This window comes from Drosophila kikkawai, chromosome X (assembly GCF_030179895.1).
Source record: "Drosophila kikkawai strain 14028-0561.14 chromosome X, DkikHiC1v2, whole genome shotgun sequence".
Lineage (NCBI taxonomy): Eukaryota > Metazoa > Arthropoda > Insecta > Diptera > Drosophilidae > Drosophila > Drosophila kikkawai.
In genome coordinates, this window is record NC_091733.1 from 13421847 (window position 1) to 13445323 (window position 23477).

The 23477-nt window shown below is 43.0% G+C and overlaps 5 protein-coding genes across 10 annotated transcripts; 3 read left to right on the plus strand and 2 right to left on the minus strand.

The window, feature by feature from the left end:
- The first annotated feature begins 46 nt into the window (after positions 1–46).
- On the plus strand, positions 47–13907 carry Usp2 (Ubiquitin specific protease 2). 6 transcript variants are annotated; one of them, XM_017173691.3, is made up of 11 exons: positions 47–184; positions 1946–2083; positions 2142–2802; positions 6978–8006; positions 11621–11834; positions 12198–12344; positions 12443–12656; positions 12733–13055; positions 13112–13261; positions 13372–13450; positions 13512–13907. In XM_017173691.3, the coding sequence occupies exons 3-11, from the start codon at positions 2308–2310 to the stop codon at positions 13582–13584; spliced, it is 2724 nt and encodes a 907-aa protein (XP_017029180.1). In that variant the 5' UTR covers positions 47–184; positions 1946–2083; positions 2142–2307; the 3' UTR covers positions 13585–13907. The 6 variants fall into 6 exon arrangements, with proteins under 6 accessions (XP_017029180.1, XP_017029184.1, XP_017029178.1 ...); XM_017173695.3 differs by lacking the exon at positions 6978–8006; XM_017173689.3 differs by lacking the exons at positions 47–184; positions 1946–2083; positions 2142–2802; positions 6978–8006 and adding an exon at positions 8329–10793.
- A 2651-nt stretch (positions 13908–16558) lies between these two features.
- On the minus strand, positions 16559–18222 carry LOC108079445 (uncharacterized protein C18orf19 homolog A). Its single transcript, XM_017173779.3, has 3 exons — positions 17554–18222; positions 17350–17495; positions 16559–17280 (listed from the first exon to the last, which is right to left on the minus strand). Exons 1-3 carry the CDS (start codon positions 17994–17996, stop codon positions 17129–17131), a joined length of 741 nt encoding a protein of 246 aa, XP_017029268.1. The 5' UTR covers positions 17997–18222; the 3' UTR covers positions 16559–17128.
- Positions 18223–18638: 416 nt separating this feature from the next.
- Dhdds (Dehydrodolichyl diphosphate synthase subunit) lies at positions 18639–19946 on the minus strand. The gene is made up of 2 exons (XM_017173778.3): positions 19165–19946; positions 18639–19108 (listed from the first exon to the last, which is right to left on the minus strand). Exons 1-2 carry the CDS (start codon positions 19819–19821, stop codon positions 18860–18862), a joined length of 906 nt encoding a protein of 301 aa, XP_017029267.1. The 5' UTR covers positions 19822–19946; the 3' UTR covers positions 18639–18859.
- A 281-nt stretch (positions 19947–20227) lies between these two features.
- LOC108079441 (small ribosomal subunit protein uS11A) lies at positions 20228–21245 on the plus strand. Its single transcript, XM_017173775.3, has 3 exons — positions 20228–20316; positions 20555–20816; positions 20889–21245. The coding sequence occupies exons 2-3, from the start codon at positions 20580–20582 to the stop codon at positions 21105–21107; spliced, it is 456 nt and encodes a 151-aa protein (XP_017029264.1). The 5' UTR covers positions 20228–20316; positions 20555–20579; the 3' UTR covers positions 21108–21245.
- A 138-nt stretch (positions 21246–21383) lies between these two features.
- On the plus strand, positions 21384–22362 carry LOC108079440 (small ribosomal subunit protein uS11A-like). Its single transcript, XM_017173774.3, has 3 exons — positions 21384–21473; positions 21738–22002; positions 22060–22362. The coding sequence occupies exons 2-3, from the start codon at positions 21766–21768 to the stop codon at positions 22276–22278; spliced, it is 456 nt and encodes a 151-aa protein (XP_017029263.1). The 5' UTR covers positions 21384–21473; positions 21738–21765; the 3' UTR covers positions 22279–22362.
- Positions 22363–23477: the final 1115 nt, after the last annotated feature.

Consider the following 23477-nt stretch of genomic DNA (forward strand, 5'->3'; position numbering starts at 1 on the left):
CGTAACACCACCGTCAAAATATACCACCATATATGTATTTAAATGGCTCGCATGGTATACCAAACAGCTACCGATTAATATCGATAGACATCAGCATAATGCACTCTGTATTTTGTTTTTGTCGTCCTGACACTTGCGCCGCGCGGTCACACCGGCCAAAATAAAAAAAAAATCAGATTACAAAGTGAGTTCTGTGCTGTGCTGAAAATTGCTTAAAATCAGCCGAAAATAATAGTTTTTTCGATGTAAAACGAGTGGGGCGGTAGGCTCGCGTTGCAATATTTCGTTAGACCAAAGAGACACAATATTTTTTTTCGGCCGCGCGACCTCTTTTCGTGATGTTCGTTTTGCGGTCAAATTTTCCCCAATGAACCGCTCTCCTCTCCCTGTGCACCCATACTCGCGCTCTCACTCGCTCCTATTTTGGTATAAACTTTTTTTCAAATCACTTTTCCACTTTCCATTTTGAGAAAGATATTTCACTTTGCGTAATTCGTACGTTGCCTGCCGTCTGGCTAAGTGTGTGTGTGGGAGAGAGCTCGTGGCCGTGTGCCCGTAGTGTGTGTGTGTGACTGTGTCGCCAATATTGCTATCTCGCCTGCACGCATAGGCTCATCGCAGGTTTTACTACTGCCGTCCCTTACTCCCCCGCCTCCACACCGCTCCCCTCTCATTCTCATTTCACTGTCAAACCAACACACAATATTTTCGCGCGAGTGTATGTGTGTGTGTGCGCCTTTATAAATAGAATTTATTTCGTTTCGTTTTATATTTTTTTGTTGCTTTTATCATAATTATTTCGATTTTTGACGTTCCGCTGTGGCAGTGAGAAGATATGTACATATAAATATACATATTTTATCCAAAGAAAGCGATAAAAACGTGGTAACCGTGGAAAAGTTCAGGTGCACTGGTGTCTGTGTGAACTTGAAGAATTTCATTTATTGTTGTTTGAAAAAGCAATTGCAAGTGCGTGTGGTGTGCTGCCCATGGTTACGTTGGTGTGTGCTGGTGCGTGCCTTTGTGTGGGAGTATGCGTGCGTGTGAATGGGTTGTAGTTGTAGTATTTTATGAACGAAAGATCGATTGATAGTGTGCCCGTTTTATAATAGTTAAGCCCCGTTCGACAGCCCCCTCCTTCCATGGCCAACCAACCAACACCCATACGTGTGCTGAAAAAAGCAACGGTTTCCTCGTACGGGAACGTAGACTGCCTGGCGGCACACACACACACGCGCAAGCTCAGCCGTAACTTCATTTTTAGTGTTACCGCATAAGGCCAGCCTGCCACCCATCACCTCCCACCCTGCTCCGCTCGCCCTACGTAATTGTTGTTATGACGAGCTTGCAGTTCTTTTTTATTGTTATTTTGCAATTGTAAACAAGTGACGCAGCTGATCGGTTTCCTATTCGCCTAACTGTTCATTATTCCAATTGGGAAAACCGTTGGACAGCTTGAAGGCCGAAACGGCCAGAGCAAAAAAAAGCAAATAACGTACTTTGCTGAAATTCTTCTTGTTTCATCGCTTAATTAATTGATTACTGTGTATGAGTGAGTGTGTGTTGGTGAAAAATCAATCGAGCATAGCCGGAGGAGGGGGTTTCGGAAGTGGAAAACCGCTATCCTTGGCATCCCTCCGAATCCTACGGAGAGAAAAGGAACCTTCAACTCGATAGCCTTGAATACTCTCCAAAAACTAAAAAAAACATAATAGTAAATACGCTGAATAACGGTTGCGCGAGGCCAATGGCCTTCAAGCTCCGAGAAAATGTTGAAATTTTTCACTGGAAAAAAAATTTGATAAGGAGCAAAGAATATAAATAAAAAAAATTAAAAATAATTTAATACAGTTTCCTCAGTTTCAATCAGATAATGATTTTCCACAAACAAAATCCCATTTTACAACTGTATTTCTTATATCCTGCATTTTCTCTTATTTTTCAGATATCTGCCTACTAATTCAGCAGGAACAACAACGGGTCTTAGATGTAGAATATAAGGAGCAATTAAGTTTACAGTTAAACTAAGACTAGAAGATAATGCAAGGATAAATGTAAATAAGGAGACACAGGAGGAGGTTAGGTAAGCAGATATCAAATTCTAATCAAGCATTGCAATGTAATAAAATATATATGACCAGAAAGCATCACACGGAAAACAGAGGTAGCAACGGAGGAGGATTAAGAAAGGCCAAACGGGACGACGTGCAATACACATAAGCTTTTCATCAAGAAAATAACACTCGACTGGACATTCATCCTGATTAGATCCGGGATTAGGTCACTGCTGCTGCTGCTGCCACTAATATGCGTGTAATCGCGCCGCGTAGATCGTCAACGTCAGCGGCGGGCAGCGGCAGTCTTTACGGCACATCGTCGTCGTCCGGCGGCAGCGGCTCAGCCACCAGCGGCACTAGCGGTAGCGCGGTGGATCGGTCCAGCGTCGGGGCCACCACGAACGGATATTCGCGGTACTCGGGCAGCTACGATCGCGGCAGCAGCCTCTCCAAGTGGCTGCCCACGTCCGGTGGCTCCTCCTCCTCCTCCACGTCCACGTCCGGCTACGGTAGCAGCTATTATCCCAGCTCGTATTCAGCATACTCCTCCTCCGCAAGCCATTCAACCTCAGGGTCATCGTATGTGCCGCGCAGCAGCCTGCAAAGGAGCAGCGTAGGATCCACATCGTCGTCATCGTATCTAAGCGGTGGTTCCGGCTCGACAGCGTCCGCCTACCGTACAACCAGCTCTTCGTCGTATCTGACCGGCTCCAGCTATGATTCACCTACATACAGCCGATACGGAGTGAGTTTTTCATACTCTTTTAATACCCTGTCTCCTAATGATAGCGAACCCCATTAAGCTTTACTTTGATTCGATTTGATTTTGAAAGTCCTTGGAGCTCCTCTGGGGAATCCAAGGCGAACCGAAACCGAAACATCCTGAATTATTTGAGATTTTACTCTTTAAGTTATGTATGTTCGTATGTTCGATTGGTGGCTGATCTCTCACGGTTCTGAGTCATGTCTCTCTCTCTCTCTGTCTCTCCCTCCATAATGATTAAGTATTATATCCTGTATGCTGGGTCCTTGGTATAACTCTACTCACCCTCCCACAGATCCCTCCCTCCCACCAGTAAAATCTGCTCATTGTCATGCGTTCTGTGAAAGTCATCAAGTCATCCAAAAGGGAATCCATGCGGAGATTGATGTATCTAAAAAATAATGTTGTAGGAATATATTTAGGAAACCTTTTTTAACGTTAGAAATATCATTTAAAAATAGTGGCTACATATGAAGCATATTTTTATATTTTTAATAGAAAGAGAGCTGTGGACTTTAATATTTTATTTAAAAGTAGGGTTTTCTTTTACTAAGATTTAAGTAAATTTGTGGTTAGAAAAAATGTTTAGGATCTCTTCAACTTGAAAATATCGAATTATTAGTTTAATAATTAACTTCAATAATATTCAATTTTTTTAAGAGTAAAACCCAAAGAAAATCAAATTGTTAAATATGTTATGTATATTAAATTAGATTCAGCGAGGACTTCCTTGTCATACCCCTCCATACTGCATCCTAGTGTCTATATCTAATTTGATCTGTAACCGGTCAGCTTTATATATGCTAAAAAAATAAGGAAGCGTTGGCTAACCGCGCCTTCCGTTTCCAAATTAAACCCAAGAACAGATTACAGATACAGCCACGCCCCCCGATTTGTGGTGATCCTTTCCAGCCTCCCTCTAGTTTTTCCCCGCCTCGTTTAGTGATTAGTTTAGTTTTTTCCCGTTTTTTATACCCTTGCAGGGTATTATAATTTCAGTCAGAAGTTTGCAACGCAGTGAAGGAGACGTTTCCGACCCTATAAAGTATATTTATTCTTGATCAGCATCAACAGCCGAGTCGATCTATCCATGTCCGTCTGTCCGTTTCTACGCAAACTTGTCCCTCAGTTTTAAAGCTATCTCAATGAAACTTTGCATATAGTCTTCTATATAGTCTCACTGCTATATATGTCGGAACGGGCCGGATCGGACGACTATATCATATAGCTGCCATACAAATGTTCGATATATTTTTAGAAAAAAAATTATAACTTTATTGTTTTTCAACATTTTGGCACCATTTTATAGATATGACCATTTTATATTATTTCTGAATTTTGGTAAAAATTTTATGAAAATCGGACGACTATATCATATAGCTGCCATAGGAACGATCGGGAAATTAATAGAAAAAAATTATATATTCGTTGTTTTTCAACGTATTTTCATCTACTCCGGGATATAAGCTTATTTTATTATTCTAGAATTTTGGTATAAATTTCAAAAAAATCGGACAACTATATCATATAGCTGCCATATAAACCGATCGGTAGATGTATACAAAATGTAAAGCTGCGAATGCAAAACTGTAACTGTCAAACTGTAAACATAATAAGTATAGGTAAAATGTAATGAAATAATATCTGCAAGGGTATACAAACTTCGGCGTGCCGAAGTTAGCTTCCTTTCTTGTTTTTTTTTAATATTATTTCTTCCTTTTTTTTTGCTGATTATTTCGTTTTGTGCATTGTTTGTGTTGTATTTTGTCATTGCAACAACAAACCAACAAAAACAACACCCACCCACTCATGCACACCCAACACACACTCGACACACATACACTCAGTCGGACTCAAACAAATGCAAATATTCACGCATTAGGCAAATAGCAAATAGCGTGTCCACAAAGGCAAATACACGACAAACGGACGGACAATATGGCATTTTGTGTCTCCGATAACAGATACCGATACACAGTCATCTCTCGATAATTAAAACGTATGTTAAGAAAGATTATTTATTAAAACGTTTTCCTCGGAGAAATTTGTTACAATATTTTACGCGCTGAATGTAAAATTTTACCTGCTGAATAGTATATTTTTTTACGTGCTGAATATAATATTTTACGCGATAAATATATTATTTTATGTTTCCTTATTTATTTATATTAAGTATAATACTTTACGCGCTGAATAGAATATTTTATGCGCTGAATGTTACAGTTTACCTGTTGAATAGTATATTTTACGCGCTAAAAATATTATTTTCTATTTCCTTATTGATTTGCGATTAAAACAATGCGTTTTTTTTACAGAGTTTAGCAGGAAAAGAACAGATTACCAAACAAGTAATAAAGGGTTTCCCCTCTTGATAGCGATTCCTGTGACAAATCATTTAGTTTGTACACAAACATAGCCGGGTGCGTCATTGCCCAGGCACAGTCACAGTCACAGGCACAGTTAGAGGCCCAGGAATGGAATGCGTGTGTGTGTGGATTGTGTGTGTGTGTGAATATTGAGCTGAACTGAACCAAACCGCGAACCACTTGTTGGCACAGATCCAACAACAAAGCAGCAACTACAACTAGAAGCGACTGAAGCAACGGGAATTCACGATTTAAGCAACAAAAGGCCAACACACCTCCAACAACACCAACAATTGTGTCATTCTCTTACCCTTTTCCGCCGCCGCCGCCTTCCCCGCGAGGAATTCGCAATAAGGTTAATGCCATAGCTGTGTCCCTGTCTGACTTTGGCGGGTGTGTTGTGTGTTGTATGTGTGTGCCCAAGAGAACACCACATGTGAAGTTTATTTATTTATTTTCGAGGACGGAAAAAAAGCAATCGAAACAATCAGTGGGTGCGTCCCCTTGACATTTCACACTCTCTTTTTTTTTTTTTTTATTTATCTATTTCGTCATAACTTTCGGTTAACATCTGGCATTAACATCCACCTTATGTAGGTGGGTCCGATTTTTCCTTATATTTTTCTCACTTTTTTGGTTGACACAGACAGACAATCGTATTTGCGGAAAGCTCTGTAGGCGACACATTTCGCGCTAATTACTATTTTCAGACGCACCATTTACCACAGACTAGGCGCATTGAAATCGAGGTCGTTTTTGAAATTCATTTTTATATTGCAATTGCGGTTAGCGTGTAAATTAACAAAAGAGCAGCATATTTTGGTTTGTAGTGTTGTAATCGAGTTAGGAAAGTGTCTTTTTGGTGTAGAATTAATTTATTTACAAAAAGCTAAGGTTGTGATCAAAACTTAACTTAGTTAAACCTCGGGTTAAATATTTTCGTTTGCTGAATTGGCCATTTTAATTGGCAACGACTTTGAAAAAGGGGCACGAATCGATAGTTTATGCTGTTTATATAAATATTTAAAGTAAAATGAAGTAATAGCTATTACAATTAGCTTTTAACCGGTAGTTTAACCTTCGGTTAAAATTTATTATTTGCTGAATTGATCAAATAGTATTTTATGAATTAATAATTTTAACTTCTATATTATATATGTATATTAAAATTAAATATTAATCTCCGAGAGTGTGATTTTAATGGGCAGTTTAAATGCCTGAATAACTCAGGCTTACATATTTATTTGAAGAGAAACTTTAGAATTAATATTTAAATTTTAAAAGGATAATTTATATTTGAAAGTGTTTTTTTAACTTGCAAATAAGTAAATTTTTTATTTTAGTTTTTTTTTTCAATAAAATTTCAAAAGTTGAAGTGCCATGAACCAGGACCTAGGCTAGGCTCCTTATCGATTATTTTGCGATTAATGTGGACCTTCCCTTTTGGCATTATTCGACTTATTTATATATACATATATCATTTACTTTTCATTATTTGTGTACAAATATCCAGTCATTAAGCTCTCTCATCATTGATGTTTCTTTTCTTTACATATTTTGTTTTTGTTATTTATCAATATTTTTTGAAACATTTGAAACGTGAACACGAAACATGTTGAAACCCGTTGCCGTTTATCGTTACCGTTTACCTCTTCTTCACCACAAATGTTTCCGCTCATTTGTCACCTGTAAATGTTTCGCAAAAAAAAAAACTCCAAATATATATATAAAACAAACACCGAAAAAAACAAAATCAAAACCCTAAAAAAAAAACAAAATGAATACAAAAAGTTGCCGCGCAAAACATCGTCGAAGATCACCTCGAATGGCGATAGCTTGAGCGGATCGGCGGCCAAGAGGGATGACTATGTCAGCCGGCGAAGTGTAGCGGACTCCGCCTCCTCCATTGCCAAGAAGCCACCGATAAGCGGTGGCACTGGAGGTAGTAACTCCTCCAGTAACCACACGGAGACCAATGGCCATGGCGGCGGCAAGCTATCATCATCATCATCTGGCAGCCGGTTGTCCAGTTCATCCTCATCCCCATCGCTGGCCCGACTAGTGGCCACCTCCGGACTGGATATCTACGAAAAGTACAGTCCGGCCAACTATAAACCCAACTGTGAACTGTCACGTTCCAGGTCGGGGCATGCTGAGCCGGAGCTGGAGAATGGAAGTGGGGGCGGCGGCACTGCTACACCCACTGAGACGGTGACGCTGGAGCGGCCGCGCAGCAGCCGGTATAGTCGCCTCTACAGCAACAGCAGTGATGCGGGCGGTGAGGTGACGACCACCAGCTCTGGAAGACTTGGAACGGGAACGGGCACAGGGACGACCTCTCGAAGCAGTAGCGGCAGCAGGTATTCGATAAACAATAGCAACAGCAGTGGGGATGTGCCCACGGCCACCTTTACATTGCGCAGCAGTCGGACGCGTCGCAGTCAGGCGGAGGATGTCACACCCAAGGCAACAGCAGCTACAACTACAACTACACCTACACCACCGCCTCCACCTCCGCCGCCGCCGGCGTCACCCTCAACCAATGGTCACAAATCGCTGGGGGTGAGAGGAGAGACCAATGGCGGTGGGCTGGAGGCTAAGTTAAATGGCCTGTCCCTGCTCTCCACTTCGCCCAAGCGGAATGCCATCTATGAGAGCCGCAGTGGCAGCAATCTGAGAAACCAGGACACAACCGATGATGCGGGAGTCCCAGCTCCCAGCAGCGGCAATGACAGCGAAGCCCAGGCGGAAGTGGACGATGGAGATGTGAGCACCACGGCCACTTTTAAGCTATCATCATCCTCATCCTCCGACAGCAAGGTAACAGCAAAAGGAACGAGCCAAGCGAAGCGAAACCAAAACCAAAATTAATTGCATGCCAAGACAAGGACCACTGACCTCCTGAGTTTCAGTTATATTCTATGTGTGTGTATGTGTGTGTGCCAAGCCAGACCCAGAGAACCCCCCAAAAAGAAACCCAACCCCCTAACCCTTATTATGTTCTATCCACAAGCATTGTCATCCTAAAAAAAGACCCCGAAAAGCCGATCATTTAATCAACTTTCAACATTTTTATGTATTTTTAGCTAAATTCTTGCAGAGATTGCGCCCTGTTCTAACTTTAACCAAACGAAAACGTTAACAAAAATCGCTAAGCGCAAAAACAAACCAAAAAACGAGTCAAGCCTAAACCAAAGCCAAGTCCAAAGTCCAACTAAACGCCACTCGAACTAACTAAATAATAAGACCAGACTAACTCTATTCCTCCTAGAAACATTCCCCGAAAAAGAAAAATCAGATATAAATCATCCAGAAAAAGACCATAATTGCTTTAGTGTGTGGTAAATAGGAAGGCTTTTGTTAGTCAGAAGCAGGAGCAGCAAAAGCAGAAACAGCAGTTTCAGGAGCAGAAGCGAGATCAAGAGCTAAAGCAGATACAGCAAAAAGCAGAAACGGCAAGTAGCTTGTGGCATCATCGTCGTCGTCGTCGTCTGACGACTGACGTTTGAACGTGGCAGGCGTCGAGCGGCATCTATTAAACAACAAACACAACACAACATCTCGTCCCCCTCCCAAAAAAGCAACAGAAAATATAGAGTAAAAACGGCAGGTGCAAGGAGCAAGGCGAGTAACGAGAAACGAGCGAACGCCCGTCGAATAATGTTAGACATTAAGAAGAACAGAGGATTCCAAAAGATTCCACAGCCATCCAAATTGCAGCCATCAACGGGAGCCGGATCAGTATCATCCTCAGCAGCAGCAGCAGCAGAGGCCACAGCAGCAGCGGCGGCATCGACAGGTACCAGAGGAGCAGTAGGAGCAGCCACATCGGGCAGGGGAACCGCCAGCCAGAGTCAACGTTTAAAGAACCAGGTCAGACAAGCAGCAGGTGGAGGAGGAGCAGCAGCGGGGGCCAGTAAACCCTCGGTGGTTGTGGGCAAGACGCACGCCGCCCTGGCGGCTGTTAAATACGGCAACGGAGGAGTAACTCCAGCCACACAGGTTCGCTCGACACTGGCGGGAGTGCAAGGCGGGGCCACCACCACCACAGCCACCAGTAATCCAGTGCGGGCGGCCAATCAGCGTTACTTCCTGGTATCCAGCTACAAGGATCCAACGTTTCTCAAGGCCGAATGCGAGTTGGCCCATGCCCAGGTGACCACGACGACGGCCAGCAAAGTAAAGGGCAATCGCATACGCGCGGGTGAAGATACCAGAAACAATAATAACAATTCGAATAGCAACAATAGTAGCAGCAACAGCAGCAGCGGCAACGGCAGAAGGGCGGCTAACAACCCGCTGAGTGATATGCGACGTGGTCACATGTTCAATGGCAATCAACAGACCAGCACCAGCACCACGACGAGCCACAGCACCACCATCAGTAGCAACAGCAACAGGATCACTGCTGGCCACCAAACCAACACAAACGGGTTGCTCCACAAGTATAGTAGTGCCCGCTCTGGCACCTCACCGAAGGTCTATGGCAAGCTAAAGCCGATCAACACCAACAACAACACGGCCGCCGCAGCTGCAGCTGCAGCAGCGATGATGAATGGACATCATCATACCAATAATAATAACAACGGAAGCAGCGGCAGCAGCACCGCCACAAGCGGCAACAACAACATGATGCAACGTCAGCAGCAACACGATGACATTACCTACATAGACAGCGATGAGCCAACAGCCAACGGAGGAGGAGGAGGAGGGGCTGGAGGAGCAGGGACAGCAGCCGCCAAGGCCATTTGCTACTTCAAGCCTATAACTCCACCGCTGCAGCTGCGACATCGCAACCAACAGCAGCAGCAGCAGGATCAAAAGCAATCTGACAGCAGCCATCGCTATGCCCGACCCAAGTCCACCATTATAGCCTCCGCTCACTCGAATTTTGCGGCCAGCTATGAGAAGTTTAGCAGTGGCTATCATCGTCAGACCAATGGAGGAGGAGGAGGAGGAGGCGAGATTACTGCCACCACAGAGAGCCGGTCAGCTGCCGGTGGCAATGTCCGGCGTTATGGCATCGATTCGCTGAGCATTAAGGCCTCCATTGAGAAGTTTAACAATCTGAGTACCCAGAAGAGACCCACAACCAATACGGCAACAGTGTCGGCCACGGGGAGTGGCACAGGAGTGGCAGGAGCGGTAGGAACGGCTGCTGTCACTGGAGGAAGAAGCAATCACACATCGCATCAGCAGCAACAGCATACCGCCGGCGGGAGCAGCGGGAATCTGCAACAGCGCTACAGCAGCGACCTGGACAACATACGAGTGGCGGCAGCGGCGGGCTATAGTAGTTCCCTGACCAGAGCCGCCTACCGAACCACAGCCACCATGAATAGTGTTGGTACGCCAATGGGGATGCTGGAGACAGGAGCAGGAGCAACAGGAGTGCATGCCAGCCGACAGGTGGCCAGCGCCGAGAGTGCCAGCCAGGTAAACAGCGATGTAGCTGGGCTGGGAACAACACAAACAGCAGCAGCAGTAGCAGCAGCGACACCCAATAATGCCACCACCACCACACCAGCCACGTCTTCCGTCTCCACAGCCACAAGCATAGTCACAGCCACAGCCTCAGCTACAGCCTCTAGCTCCGCCAGCGATAGTGTAAGTCGGTCCTAGGCCAGGTCACCGATAATATCAGTTCAGTTTAGTTTACTTTATACTCTCTCTCTCCATTCCGTTTTCTTCTTCTACTTATATACGTTCTCTATATATATTATATATATATTCGACTTGTGGCAAGAGCAAGCAATTTCTGATCTGACAATATTTTTGTAGCTAGAAAAAGTATATATTTGCATTTTCCATTCCTTGTTCTCTATCTCTATCTCTCGCTTTGCGTTTTCATTTTGAAATTCATCGATACACACCAGACACACACACCATCGTTGCCTATCGTTCGATTTAATTTAGCTATCGATATGTTAAGTCTTGTTTTATCCTTTTGCATGCTAAGCACTCTTCATAACACACACCACACACACTAAACTTGGACTTATGGGTTTCTTCCTTAATCTCTAACTGCTCGATTGCTAGCTGCTTCGGTTTTTATTAAATTAACCTTGATTAACTATTGATTAATTATCGCCGCAAAGTCGATAGGCCTTCTTAAAGAGGTTTGTTAGTGATGATAAAATAGCGATTTAAATAAACTGTACTTGAAATATTGTTTATATTAGTACTATTTTTAGATTAAAAGCAAAATCAAAGTAGCTTTTCAAGACTTAAACTTGTTATACAATAATTAAAAAATATAAACTTAAAACCTATTTACCAGAGAAAGCTTAATTTTAAACTATTTTAAAAAGAATTTCCATCACTAAAACCTTATTACTTGAAAGCCTATCGAGTACCGTGGTTTTGCCATAATAAAAACAATCAATTTCAAAACTAACTTATAATATTTTATATACTCTACCCCTTCCACACAGACGCAGGCGAGAAGCGGCACTACTGGCAGCAGTGCCCGGAGCGTCCTGCCGCCCATGACACCGACATCGAGTCGTTACTGGGATCGGGATCGGGAGAGCGGCACTAGCCGTAACAGCGGCAGCACTTCCTCCACCCTTACCTCGTCATCGCTGAAGCACAACTCAGATGAGGGCTACAAGAATGCCTCCTCGTCCAGGGATGAGAAGTCGGAAGGTGCGTAAAAAATAAATCGAAAATAAAGTAGAAAAGTTTCATTTTGGAAGCAAAGGTGGGGGGCAGCACACAACCTTTCCCCCAGTTATCAATTCAAAATCCCCATGAAAGCCTCACAAAAACCACACGAAACACACACAACAACACCAACGACATTATTCAAGATTTATAGTAGAAGCAGAAGTAGAAGGAGTAGCAAACCCAGGCTCAGACCGAAGCTTACCTACCGAATGCCTGTGGTTAATCGGGAACGCGACCGCATACAGGCGCATGCCTCTAGATTGGGGAGTGACCCACGTTAGACACCGCCCCCCGCCAGTTGTATTAATATCAATGCTTTCTCTTCGTTTTGTCAATCCACAGGTTTGTGCGGACTGAGAAACATTGGGAACACATGCTTCATGAACTCGGTCATTCAGTGCCTGAGCCACACCCAAGAGCTGACGCGCTTCCTGCGCTCACAGCACGGCACCCGCTCGTCCTCCACCAAGGATCAGCAGATACTCCACGGTAAGATTACCCTTCAAAACCAATTTTATACCCTTGCAGTTAAAAGCTAGCTTCCTTTCTTGTTTTAAATGTGTGAATTCATGATTCCCTGCCCGTAGAATTTGCCAAACTCATCCAGGAAATGTGGACCCCGAATGTGCACACAATGACGCCCATGGAGCTGAAGCGTGCCTTCTCAACCAAGCACCGTATGTACAGCGACTACAATCAGCAGGATGCCCAGGAGTTCCTGCGCTTCTTCCTCGACTCGCTGCACTCGGCCCTCAATACGGGCGTCAAGGGTGAGACGCTCAACATTGACGATAATCTCAGGTGGGTCTCAAGATCTCTTCTGCCAGGATACTCCCTATTCTCCTATCTAATTCGAAATTTCCTTTCTCGTTGACAGTGACAATAAGAAGGCGGACCTGACCTGGGAGTGGTATACGCGGCACGAGAACTCTCTGGTGCGCGACCTCTTTGTGGGGCAGCTGAAGAGCACCCTGAAGTGCACCACCTGCGGCAATACGAGCGTTACCTTTGATCCCTTTTGGGATCTGAGCGTACCGCTGCCGTCCTCGTCGCGGTGCAAGCTAGAGGCCTGCCTGGACCTCTTTATACGTGAGGAGGTCTTGGACGGGGACGAGATGCCGACGTGCGCCAAGTGCAAGACGCGACGGAAATGCACCAAGAGCTTCACCATCCAGCGTTTCCCCAAATATCTGGTTATACGTGAGTTTGTTTCAGTTTGAGAAGTGTAATCATAAATTATATAAAATGGTTTTTAGATCTTAAACGCTTCTCGGAGACGCGCTGGAGCAAGCTGTCGAACATCGTTGAGTTCCCCACATCGGATCGCGAGCTCAACATGGGCTCCTATGGCGCCAACTCCAACTCGAATGTGCATTATTCGCTCTATGCGATATCCAATCATATGGGTATGTTTTTTGGTTTATATTTATGCGCATTTATTTGCTATGTATTATTTATTTATACATTTTTTTAAATTTATATTTGAATCATCAACTCTAACATGCGTTTATTGCAGGCTCTACGGCTGGCGGTCATTATGTGGCCCTGTGCAAGCATCCCATTTCCCGCAAGTGGCACGAGTTCAATGATAATATGTGAGTACTTTTTATACAATTTTTGATTTGATTTTAAATAATCTCAAACTTTTCTTTACAGTGTCAGCGATGCCTTGTGCGAAAACCATCTCGTTTCATCCAGTGCCTATATACTTTTCTACGAGCGTGCGTAAGGCCCACAAGCAGGAGGAAGTCTTCGCTGATGTCGGGCGGGAAAGAGCACCAGGATTACCCGGATTACCCTAGCAGGAGAACTACGAACATGGTTATTAATTGAGAATGCAAATGCTAGCTTAGGACCAACACGAGCGAAGCAGGAGCAGGACTAGGAGGGTTGGCAGGCGGTCTCTTCATAGAAACGCTTCGTAGAATTGCAAACAAAAGCAAATAACATAATTTAACTCCAAAAATGTGAGAAGATAAGAGGGAGGAGAGCCAGAAACAAATTCCCAAAAAAAAAAAACCTAAAGAGAAAAACGGGAAGAGCACGATGAACGGATGAACGAGATTGGATGGATGTACATAGAAAACGAACCCAAAACAAACATACACTACACATGCAGACAAACAAAAACAAGAAAACAAAACAAATAATCTGTGCAATAACAACTTTCGGCAAACCAAATAGCAAAAGCAAAAAATCGAGCGGGGATAAAGCCAAAGGCGAAGCAAGGATTTAATGTGTATTTCCTCTCCCTCCATCTCGGTCTAACCCGTCTAACCATCTCTCTCCTTCCTGCTCTCTCTCACTCTCTCTCTATCTGTATCTCTTTCAATATTCTCACTCTATCGTGTCCTGTGTCTGTCCCTCGGTTTGCCGAAAGCCTTTCGTCCCTGTGGTTGTGCGCAATAAACAAACAAACAAAACGTAAAAAATAAAGATTAAAAACAAATGGAAAGCAACAAAAAGTAACGTAAGCTAAACGAGAATAGAAAGGCAAAGCGACAAAGAAAAAGAAAGCTAAACTCAACGTAAGCGGCGGAAGAGAAACCTAATTATCTATAAACGCAAAACATATATATTTGAAATTCGTCTTTCTTGTGCAATATATTTCATAAATGAAAAACCCAACAGCAAGAAAACGGAAATGCAATAAAAATACTTTAAAAACTAAAGACGATTCAAAGGCAAAAAGTAAAACAAAAAAGCAACAAAACAAAAACCAATGCAATCGCACCACAAAAATCACACTAAATATAAAAAAAAAAGAAACTAAAAACTAACTGGCTAAGTAAAACGGCTTTTTAGCAACTAAACAAAAAAAAAACAACATCAACTAACAAGTAAAAACTAAAAACCCGAAAATATAGTGATTAGTTAATTGATAATGAGAGAAATGAGAAATAGGGAAGGAAGAAGGAAAATGTTTACGAAAAACGACGCGACGTGCGAAAGCTGACAAAAACAAAATAAAATCTGCATTGTGAGAACGTACTTATGATAAATGTTAAATTAAATTACAAAAAACTAATTACAAATTAACGGAAACAATGGTAGAGAAGGGAAGAAAGCAAAGCAAAAATAACAGTTATCGTTATCGTTTTAGCCTAAACACCAACGTATAATTTGTGTGTTTTTGTTGCAATGATTGTTTTTTTTTTTTTGTTTGTCGAAGAAAAGTTATAATAAAGAATCAGAACTAGTCTCAAAAGGGAGTAAAGGAAAGCGAAGAAGAGTTGATGTTATGTTTTATGAGCTACTTAACCGAAAAAAAACAGTTTTTTAAATAATTTTATTTCTATATATCTCATTTGTTTTTTTTTTTTTAACTTTGTGCGTATATATAGTTTTTAAGCTTAAGTCGAGAGCGTTCTATATCCTTCCCCCCCCCCCCCCCCCCTTCCTCCTTATACATGCTATGTATACATATATATATTTTCGTTGCCTATTTTTTGTTTTTATACCTACATATATAATAACACTATATTATGTAATTTATTTATTTATTGTATTTATGTAAATGATATATAAACAAAAAACACACACACAGAGAGACTCCTCCTACACTCAGCGAAACGGGAGTATATTTATTGTGTACATAATGCAACTTGTTTTTGGCAGAAACAAAAATTAAAATATAGAAAAGAAGCGGAACAACAACGAGAGAAAAACAAACCTACAAAACGCCTACACTGCAGCATATATATACGATTGATGGAAGATTTGAAATAAAACATGAAAACAAGACACAATATTTATTTATTTGTAAATGAATGAAAAAGAAAGAGAAAGTAAATCAACAAACAGCAACTACTATATTTTTTTTCTGGCTTAACTATTAGTTACAATTATAATTGTTGGATATTTTACTAACGTTAAAAAGAAAACCAAACGAAAACAAACAAAAAAATGCAGAAAAAAAGATGAAAACAAAACACAAAGAGGAGAAAATGAAAAATAAACTCAAAAAATAAAAATTAAAAAGAAAAAACATGATTTTTAATTTATTTTAGTTTAGTTTCGATTTCGATATATATTTATCGATCAGTAATGCAAAGGGTATCAAAATTAACTGACTTGAAGGAAAAGGTTTGTGGATAAAAAATATAAATATATTATAAAATGATTCTAAACAATGTATTCTTTAAACAATAACCATTTATTTATTTTCTGCTTAATTTGCGTCTTAAAATATTTCGTTGCCTACTTTTGGAAGTGATTTAAAAATCGGCAAATTTCTCGATAAACTTTGTTTTAAAAATCTCTTTTTATTAACGTATTTATTTATAAAGTACTGATAACTTTATTTAAAATTTACAGAATTTGTGGGATTGCTAAACAATGTTTTAGCAGTAAAAATCTATTATTATTAAAATCTTATAAAAATCGATTACATAAAAAGCGGGTCCACTGAAATCGAATTTGGAATCTTAATTTGGAAAACTGCTTAAAATTCGTTGTTTTGCAGACGATTTTAAAATTTTAATTAAAAATAAATATATATATATTAAAAAAGGTTTTAACAGTAAAAATCTTTTATTATAATCCTATAAAAATCTATAACATTAAAAGCTGATCCCCTGAAATCGGATATGCAATTGCGAATATTTTAATTTCAAGTTAAATTTTTATTTAAAAATAAATGAGCAATTTTAAAAGATTTCCCCACCTAAATGTAACTCATTAAATAAAAACAACAATATCAATTCACGTCAACAATTTGTGGGCCTCCTTTGGGGCCTTTCTTTTTGTAGTTTAAGTTTAATAAAAGTTAAGTTATTATTGTTTTGCGACAACTCTCTCACATTTTACAAAATATATCTATATAAATAACGACTAACTGAACTCCAGGTCCTGCGGCTCTGTCTGTGTGTGTTGTGTGTGAGTGCCTCTCTTTGTGATTTTGGTTTCTTTTGGGGGACGGGGGGCTCCCACGACGAACCAGGGAATGGGTGGGCGTGGGCGTGGGCTTGGTAATGGTATGTACTATGTGATTGATTGTGGCCTCATTGTGGCGAAGACGGCGGCGACTTCTGTGAACGACGACTGTGGTTCCGGACAAGAGTTAGGTTCGTTAAGCACCAGTGCCAGCAGCTGCGGCGGCAGTTTAACAAAAAAGACAACAGGTCAACTGCTGCACGTTGCTGGCTGCTGGCGGCCGTCCGTCGCTGATGCTGATCCCCAATCCGTAGCGACGGCGGCGGTTGTGACAGTGGCAACGGCAACGACAACGACAACAGCGGGCCGGCGTTGCCGCCGCGGCCCGCGTCCAAAGATCATTTACTCTCATCCTTCTCGGCCTTGTCCGCCTTGGCGCTGGCCCGGATCGCCTTCTTGTCCTCGTACATCTTGATTAGCTGGTCCTTGGTGGGCATGGGCTTGATGTAGCCATGCAGCACCAGGTGTTTGATAGAAATGGTGGTACAACCTGTGGCAAAAAAATAAAGCATTAAGATGGATAACCAGAATGCAGAGATTTCTCCTAGATAATCCTTACCCAACGTTAGGGCGTAGCGCAAGGGCGTGGCCACCTTGTAGCAGAGATAGGCGATGGCATAGTGTCCCATGTGAGAGCTCTGAACCTTCTGGATGATGTTCTCGCTGAGATGCAAATACTGCAGCAAAGCCGGGACATCCACGCCGCTATGGAAGGTAAATATATGTTAAATGGAGCTCCCATGGTATCCAAGATGAAACCCACCTCTTGGAGAGATAGTAGAAGCCGCCGAACCAGCCCAGCGATGTGACCACATGAACCGGGATGAGCACGTACCAGTACTTCTTGTACATGTGCTTGAACTTGGACATCAGTGACATGTTTGCCGCCTCCCCAAATAAATCGCTGGTCGAGGTGGCGGCCTCAGGCTTGGCATGCTTGTTGTTGTCGTCTTCCGCCGAGTGAGTGGTGGTACTGGTGGTCACCGATGACTTGTGGTTGTGGCGCTGCAGCTGCAACGGCAGCAGCAAGCTGCTTCGCTGATCCGTCAGACCCGCCGAGGAGAAGCCGCTGCCAACCATCGAAGATGATGGGCTGGCAGTGCTAATCCTTGGCAACGCCGCCAGGAAGTGCATGTGACGGCCACCATACAGGCGCAGTGAGCAGGCGAGCATACGCTGCCGTGTGAGCAGGGCTACCGTGGCCATGATTACGCAGATTCCGTGCAGATCTCCACCAGAAATCGTATCTTTAGCGATTTCAATCGGCGTGCCTGTGGACTCGGCGTGCGTGATGTGTTGCTGGTTTCGGGGGCCTTGGAGATGTCAGGTCGCTTTTCGGTTCGTATGGATTCGAATTCTCACACACACATTCCCAATCAGAGCCGGCACAATATAATAAATATCTCCTGATTCTGATTTCACCTGGCCTGCTGTTTAGGGAGGAGACAGTGTTTCAATATATCGATAGTTTTGTGGCTCTCTGGGATATATTTACGAAATGAATTAAATTGAATTATACATTGGATATCTGCCAAGTGATGTGCTCCATGACGTAATCTCCATGGCGTTTGGAGGCAATGCAACTGAATATTTGTGACGTAAGAAAGAGCCTGTCCAGACATCGATAGCTCTGTGTTGCACATCTCCACTAAAGAGCTATCGATAATGATAAACCGCGAAATTAGCATTTAAATTTGACAAAACCTGCGTCTTTGCTTTGAAGTTTGATTAAAATAAGCCAATTGAAACCCGGAGCGTTTCCCCAAAACTTATCATGGATTTAAAGATCCAAAATAAAAGTATATGCGCTAAAGGAATCCCCAGTTCATTTTAAAACCAGTCAAAAAATCGTTATAAATATTTATATATAATTTACTAAACAAACGGAAGGCAGAAAATGTTATTGCACTAATATTACACAACTCAACTTGCAGAAATATGCTTATTAAGCGCACTTCTCGGCCGCAAAGAGGCAACAACTGCGTTTAATCGGAATGTACATTCGGTATTTGTGGTATTTACCCGGATTTATTTGCCACTCATATCACAAAAACATTAATTTTGCTGCCTTAGTTGGCGGCCGCCACTCGCACGAGCAGTTTTCTCCGATCCTCATCTATGGTGGCCAGAAATTTCTGCACTCGCTCGCTATAAAAGTGGCTCGTCTTGGCCAATTCCAGGCTATGCATGCGCTCCCTCCGCCGGAAGTCGTCCAGCTGCCAACGGTCGCGCTGGTAGGCCAGAATGCTGGCCAAAAAGTGCCAGAACGTGATCTGTGGCCACAGGACATTGCTGAAGTACAGCACCGATGTGCTCAGCTGCAAAAGAAAGAGTGTAAGCAAGCTGCTGAGCTCAACAGGAGCGGCACACTCACCTGCCACATCATAAAGTCGCTCAGCCTGGTCTCGCCGGAGGTGCGAAAGACCAGATCCGGCGGCGGCGAGTGCCGTGTGTAGAGGCATTCCTCCAGCAACCGTTCACTTATGTCTGCCGCTTCTATATCCTCGTTGCCATGCCTCAGGACCGTCTCCACCGCCTGTGTGATCTCGTCGTGTGACGTGTACGCAAAGGCCACGTTCAGGAAGAGCTTGTCATTGCGCTCCGTGCTCAGCATGGCAGTGGCCACCAGCTTCTGCAAATCCAGCGGCAACAGCTCTATGTTTCCTATCACCCGTATCCGTATGCCGTGCTCCTCCAGCCGTGCCACCTCCTGCAGCAGGCGGGCGAACTTCTCGCGGGCCAGGTTGAAGAGGCCATCGACCTCCTCGCTGGAACGTTTGAAGTTCTCAATGCTGAAGGCGAACGTGGTTACCTCGCGTACGCCCACGTCCAGGCACCAGCGCAGGCAGTCCGCCAGCTTCTCGAAGCCCCGCGAATGACCCTCGATCTTGTCAATATGCTGGGAGCGGGCGAACCTCCGGTTGCCGTCCATGACGAAGGCTACGTGGTGCGGTATCTGGCCACAGATGCGCAGAGTACGCATCGCTATTCTCTCCGCCAACGAGTACTGGTAGTCGGACACCCACGACATGATGGCTCCGCAGTGTGTATGTGTTGCAAGGCGTAGAGGCGGTTTAATTACAAAACAATAATATAATTCTAGGGCCGGTGATGGTCCCGTGGCTAAGGAAAATCTGTGTGACCTTGTTAGCCTAGAATACCATAATGCCAAATGCAAAGCTGCCGTTTCAGCAAAGTCCCAAACCTTGAGCTACAAATATCGATAGGTCGGCTTTTTTAATAAGATTTCATAAAACAATATATTACCACGGTTTTTTAGTCAGTTATAAAAGAGAAACATCGATTCAGCTATTTTTAAATATGTTTTTGACCAGCTTAACGTTTCTCAGCCATGTGAACTTTTGAATGATTCCAATTGGACAAAGTCTGGCATCGCTGTTTCGCGTTTTTAAACATCGATAGTATCGATATGTTCTTTAAGATTTTTTAGGAGGAGAGCCAAATTTATATGTGGCAACACTGAGCCACGACAGCCTTCTTTTTTAATATCCGGTTCACGCAAGTGGTTCGTCCAAATTATTTGCCCTTTATTTTTTGCTAAAAAACAGTATTCAGAGCCCTTTTGAGGCCTTAAATAAGTGACCCACTCAAGAGTGCTCAATGGTTCGCTGGAAAACTGACAAAGCCGCCCGGCAACCACGTTTTTTTTTATATTTTTTTGTTTTGTTTGTGCGCACGCACTTGTATTTGTGTTTGTGAAGCCACAGTGTATTATAAATATGCATTCCCTTGTTATCCCGCAGTTGCTGATCGACAAATTACCTCGTAATGGCACCCAGGAAAGCTAAAGTTCAGAAGGAGGAGGTCCAGGTCCAGCTGGGACCCCAGGTGCGCGATGGCGAGATCGTCTTCGGCGTGGCCCATATCTACGCCAGCTTCAACGACACCTTCGTCCATGTCACGGATCTGTCTGGCCGCGAGACCATTGCCCGCGTTACCGGCGGTATGAAGGTCAAGGCCGATCGCGACGAGGCTTCGCCCTACGCCGCTATGTTGGCTGCCCAGGTGAGTTTCCTGCTGCTACTTGCTGGAGGAGTTTGGCCCTAAAGGTGTGTGTACCCTTGCTCCCCCCTGTAGGATGTGGCTGAGAAGTGCAAGACCCTGGGAATCACCGCGCTGCACATCAAGCTGCGCGCGACTGGAGGCAACAAGACCAAGACCCCCGGACCCGGCGCCCAGTCCGCTTTGCGTGCTCTGGCCCGTTCGTCCATGAAGATTGGCCGCATCGAGGATGTTACTCCCATTCCATCGGACTCCACCCGCAGGAAGGGCGGTCGTCGTGGTCGTCGTCTGTAAAGAGACAGGTCCGGAGGCCGGATGTTCCTTTTGCTGTTCCCTGCTTTTGTGTATATGACAAGAACATCGCTATTATGTTTATGTGCATGAAGGCACTGTAATAAAACGGGAAAAGTTTGTCTAAAAAAAGATTAACAAGTTCGCAAGTGAATTGGGTTTAGTGAAGGTTCTGTGAAACTAATTTGAATGCAAAAATCAAGCGATTTTTTTGGAATGTTTACAAAAATCGCAGGTCCAAGCGACAGTGCTGCCACACTTCGCGTGCAACTTATCGATTTCTGGCCGTCCAAACAACCCTGCTGCGATAACTATCGGCTCCGCAGCTGTGTTTTTGCTTCCTTTTTTCGTATCCGGTTCAAGCAATTGGTTCGTTCTCGGTCTTTTCCCCCATTACTTTTTTTTTTTGTGTGAAAATATTGCGATTTACGAATCGGGCGCCACAAACTGAACTATGCAACAGCTAGTGCAATTGACAGGCAATACAATTATGCCACCTAAAATGGGAATATTCGACGGCACTGTGTGGATGCGGCTGAATTATTTTTCTATTTTATTTTTGTTTGTGGTGCCCGGGAACTGTTGTTGTTCTTTGCGAGCCGGTGACTGACCAGTGATTGCTCTCCATTTTAGTTGCTTATCGTCGAGCAGATCCATCAACATGGCACCCAGGAAAGCTAAAGTTCAGAAGGAGGAGGTCCAGGTCCAACTGGGACCCCAGGTCCGCGATGGCGAGATCGTCTTCGGCGTGGCCCACATCTATGCCAGCTTCAACGACACCTTCGTCCATGTCACGGATCTGTCTGGCCGCGAGACCATTGCTCGCGTTACCGGCGGCATGAAGGTGAAGGCCGATCGCGACGAGGCTTCGCCCTACGCCGCTATGTTGGCTGCCCAGGTAAGCAGAGCGAATCCCTGTACGGAAACAATATTAATCCGTTTATTATCCTTTTAGGATGTGGCTGAGAAGTGCAAGCTGCTGGGAATCACCGCGCTGCACATCAAGCTGCGCGCCACCGGCGGTAACAAGACCAAGACCCCCGGACCCGGCGCCCAGTCCGCTCTGCGCGCTCTGGCCCGTTCCTCGATGAAGATCGGACGCATCGAGGATGTGACTCCCATCCCTTCGGACTCTACCCGCAGGAAGGGCGGTCGCCGTGGTCGTCGTCTGTAGAGGCCCCATTGTTCTGCTGCGTTAGTTTTTTATCTAAAATACATCAATTCAGCATAAATGTAGAAATAAAAAATGGAAATGAGAGTAGCTTCTTTGGGGTTTTTGTGGAGACCGCCTTGTGGCCCACATTTTTGCTATTGTCCATGGCTTAATTTTTTTCCCAATACAGCTTAAAAATCAATTGCGCTTGCGAATTAAATTAAATCCTTTTTGGATTTCTGGAACACAAATGAACAAATAAATTTGTCAATATTTTCAATTGTGTACAAGTCTTAAATATTCTAAGCACTATAGGAACTATTTTAAAAAAGCAATTTAAGTAATTAATAGCTTTATTTTATTTTTGTTTATTTTTTAGTGTACAGTGCAAAGTGGTGAAAAAGGTTTGCTGTCGAATTTTATTTTATGCAATTCCCTTTAAGGAAATTGAAGTAAAAATCTAATTATTTGTATACTAAAAACAAAAATTTAAATTTTTATTCATTACTAAATTGCTTTATTTTAAATATATTTTTTTAATGTAGTGTCGATTATTTGTGGTGAAAACATCGAACGGTGGCGCCACCATCGATAGCTTTGTGCTTATGCGATACTGCCCATTCGATAGTATCGATATCCATGCGCTCTGGTGTATCGATTTTAGTCATTAAATTCGTGGTAGAGCTGGGAAACTATCGATAGTGACACCATTCGATATTTTCGATGTTTTGAAAACGAAAATTCGATACTATCGATAGTATCGTTTTTTTACGATTCTTTTTGCAAATTAAAGTTATAGCAATTTCAAATAGAATTATAATACTATTCAATATGTTTTGACTAAGTAATTAACATAAATATTCTATCCAAGCAACTTTGCACAAATAAAATTGTATTACCATTGCTAAACATACGCTTAGACTCTGAAGACGTGGCGTAGACGCACCCTTTCTTTTGAGATTCAGTTAATATTTTTCACCACCAACTCCAATTTAAGTTAATTTAGAATACATTTTTATTATAAAAAAAAAAATATATATATACATATATATATATATTTGTTTGCATTTTTCTTACTAAATTTCAGCAACAAAGCAGAGATATAAAAATAGTCCCGTACTATCGATAGTGATAAAAAACTATCGATGGTGGCTCAAAAAAAGGAAAAAGTCGATACCTCGATAGTACCATCGATAGTTTCCCAGCTCTAATTCGTGGAT

Bases quoted from the DNA above. Each gene is read 5' to 3' on its own strand.
- Dhdds (XM_017173778.3), bottom strand. From the start codon at position 19,821: ATGTCGTGGGTGTCCGACTACCAGTACTCGTTGGCGGAGAGAATAGCG. The intron at 19,109-19,164 runs GTGAGTGTGCCG...TTTCTTTTGCAG, and splicing joins GCGACTTTATGATGTGGCAG to CTGAGCACATCGGTGCTGTA.
- LOC108079440 (XM_017173774.3), top strand. From the start codon at position 21,766: ATGGCACCCAGGAAAGCTAAAGTTCAGAAGGAGGAGGTCCAGGTCCAA. The intron at 22,003-22,059 runs GTAAGCAGAGCG...TTATCCTTTTAG, and splicing joins CCGCTATGTTGGCTGCCCAG to GATGTGGCTGAGAAGTGCAA.
- Usp2 (XM_017173689.3), top strand. From the start codon at position 8,847: ATGTTAGACATTAAGAAGAACAGAGGATTCCAAAAGATTCCACAGCCA. The intron at 11,835-12,197 runs GTGCGTAAAAAA...GTCAATCCACAG, and splicing joins CAGGGATGAGAAGTCGGAAG to GTTTGTGCGGACTGAGAAAC. The intron at 13,262-13,371 runs GTATGTTTTTTG...CGTTTATTGCAG, and splicing joins TGCGATATCCAATCATATGG to GCTCTACGGCTGGCGGTCAT.
- LOC108079445 (XM_017173779.3), bottom strand. From the start codon at position 17,996: ATGGCCACGGTAGCCCTGCTCACACGGCAGCGTATGCTCGCCTGCTCA. The intron at 17,496-17,553 runs GTGGGTTTCATC...TACCTTCCATAG, and splicing joins TTCTACTATCTCTCCAAGAG to CGGCGTGGATGTCCCGGCTT. The intron at 17,281-17,349 runs GTAAGGATTATC...TTTTTGCCACAG, and splicing joins GCGCTACGCCCTAACGTTGG to GTTGTACCACCATTTCTATC.
- LOC108079441 (XM_017173775.3), top strand. From the start codon at position 20,580: ATGGCACCCAGGAAAGCTAAAGTTCAGAAGGAGGAGGTCCAGGTCCAG. The intron at 20,817-20,888 runs GTGAGTTTCCTG...TCCCCCCTGTAG, and splicing joins CCGCTATGTTGGCTGCCCAG to GATGTGGCTGAGAAGTGCAA.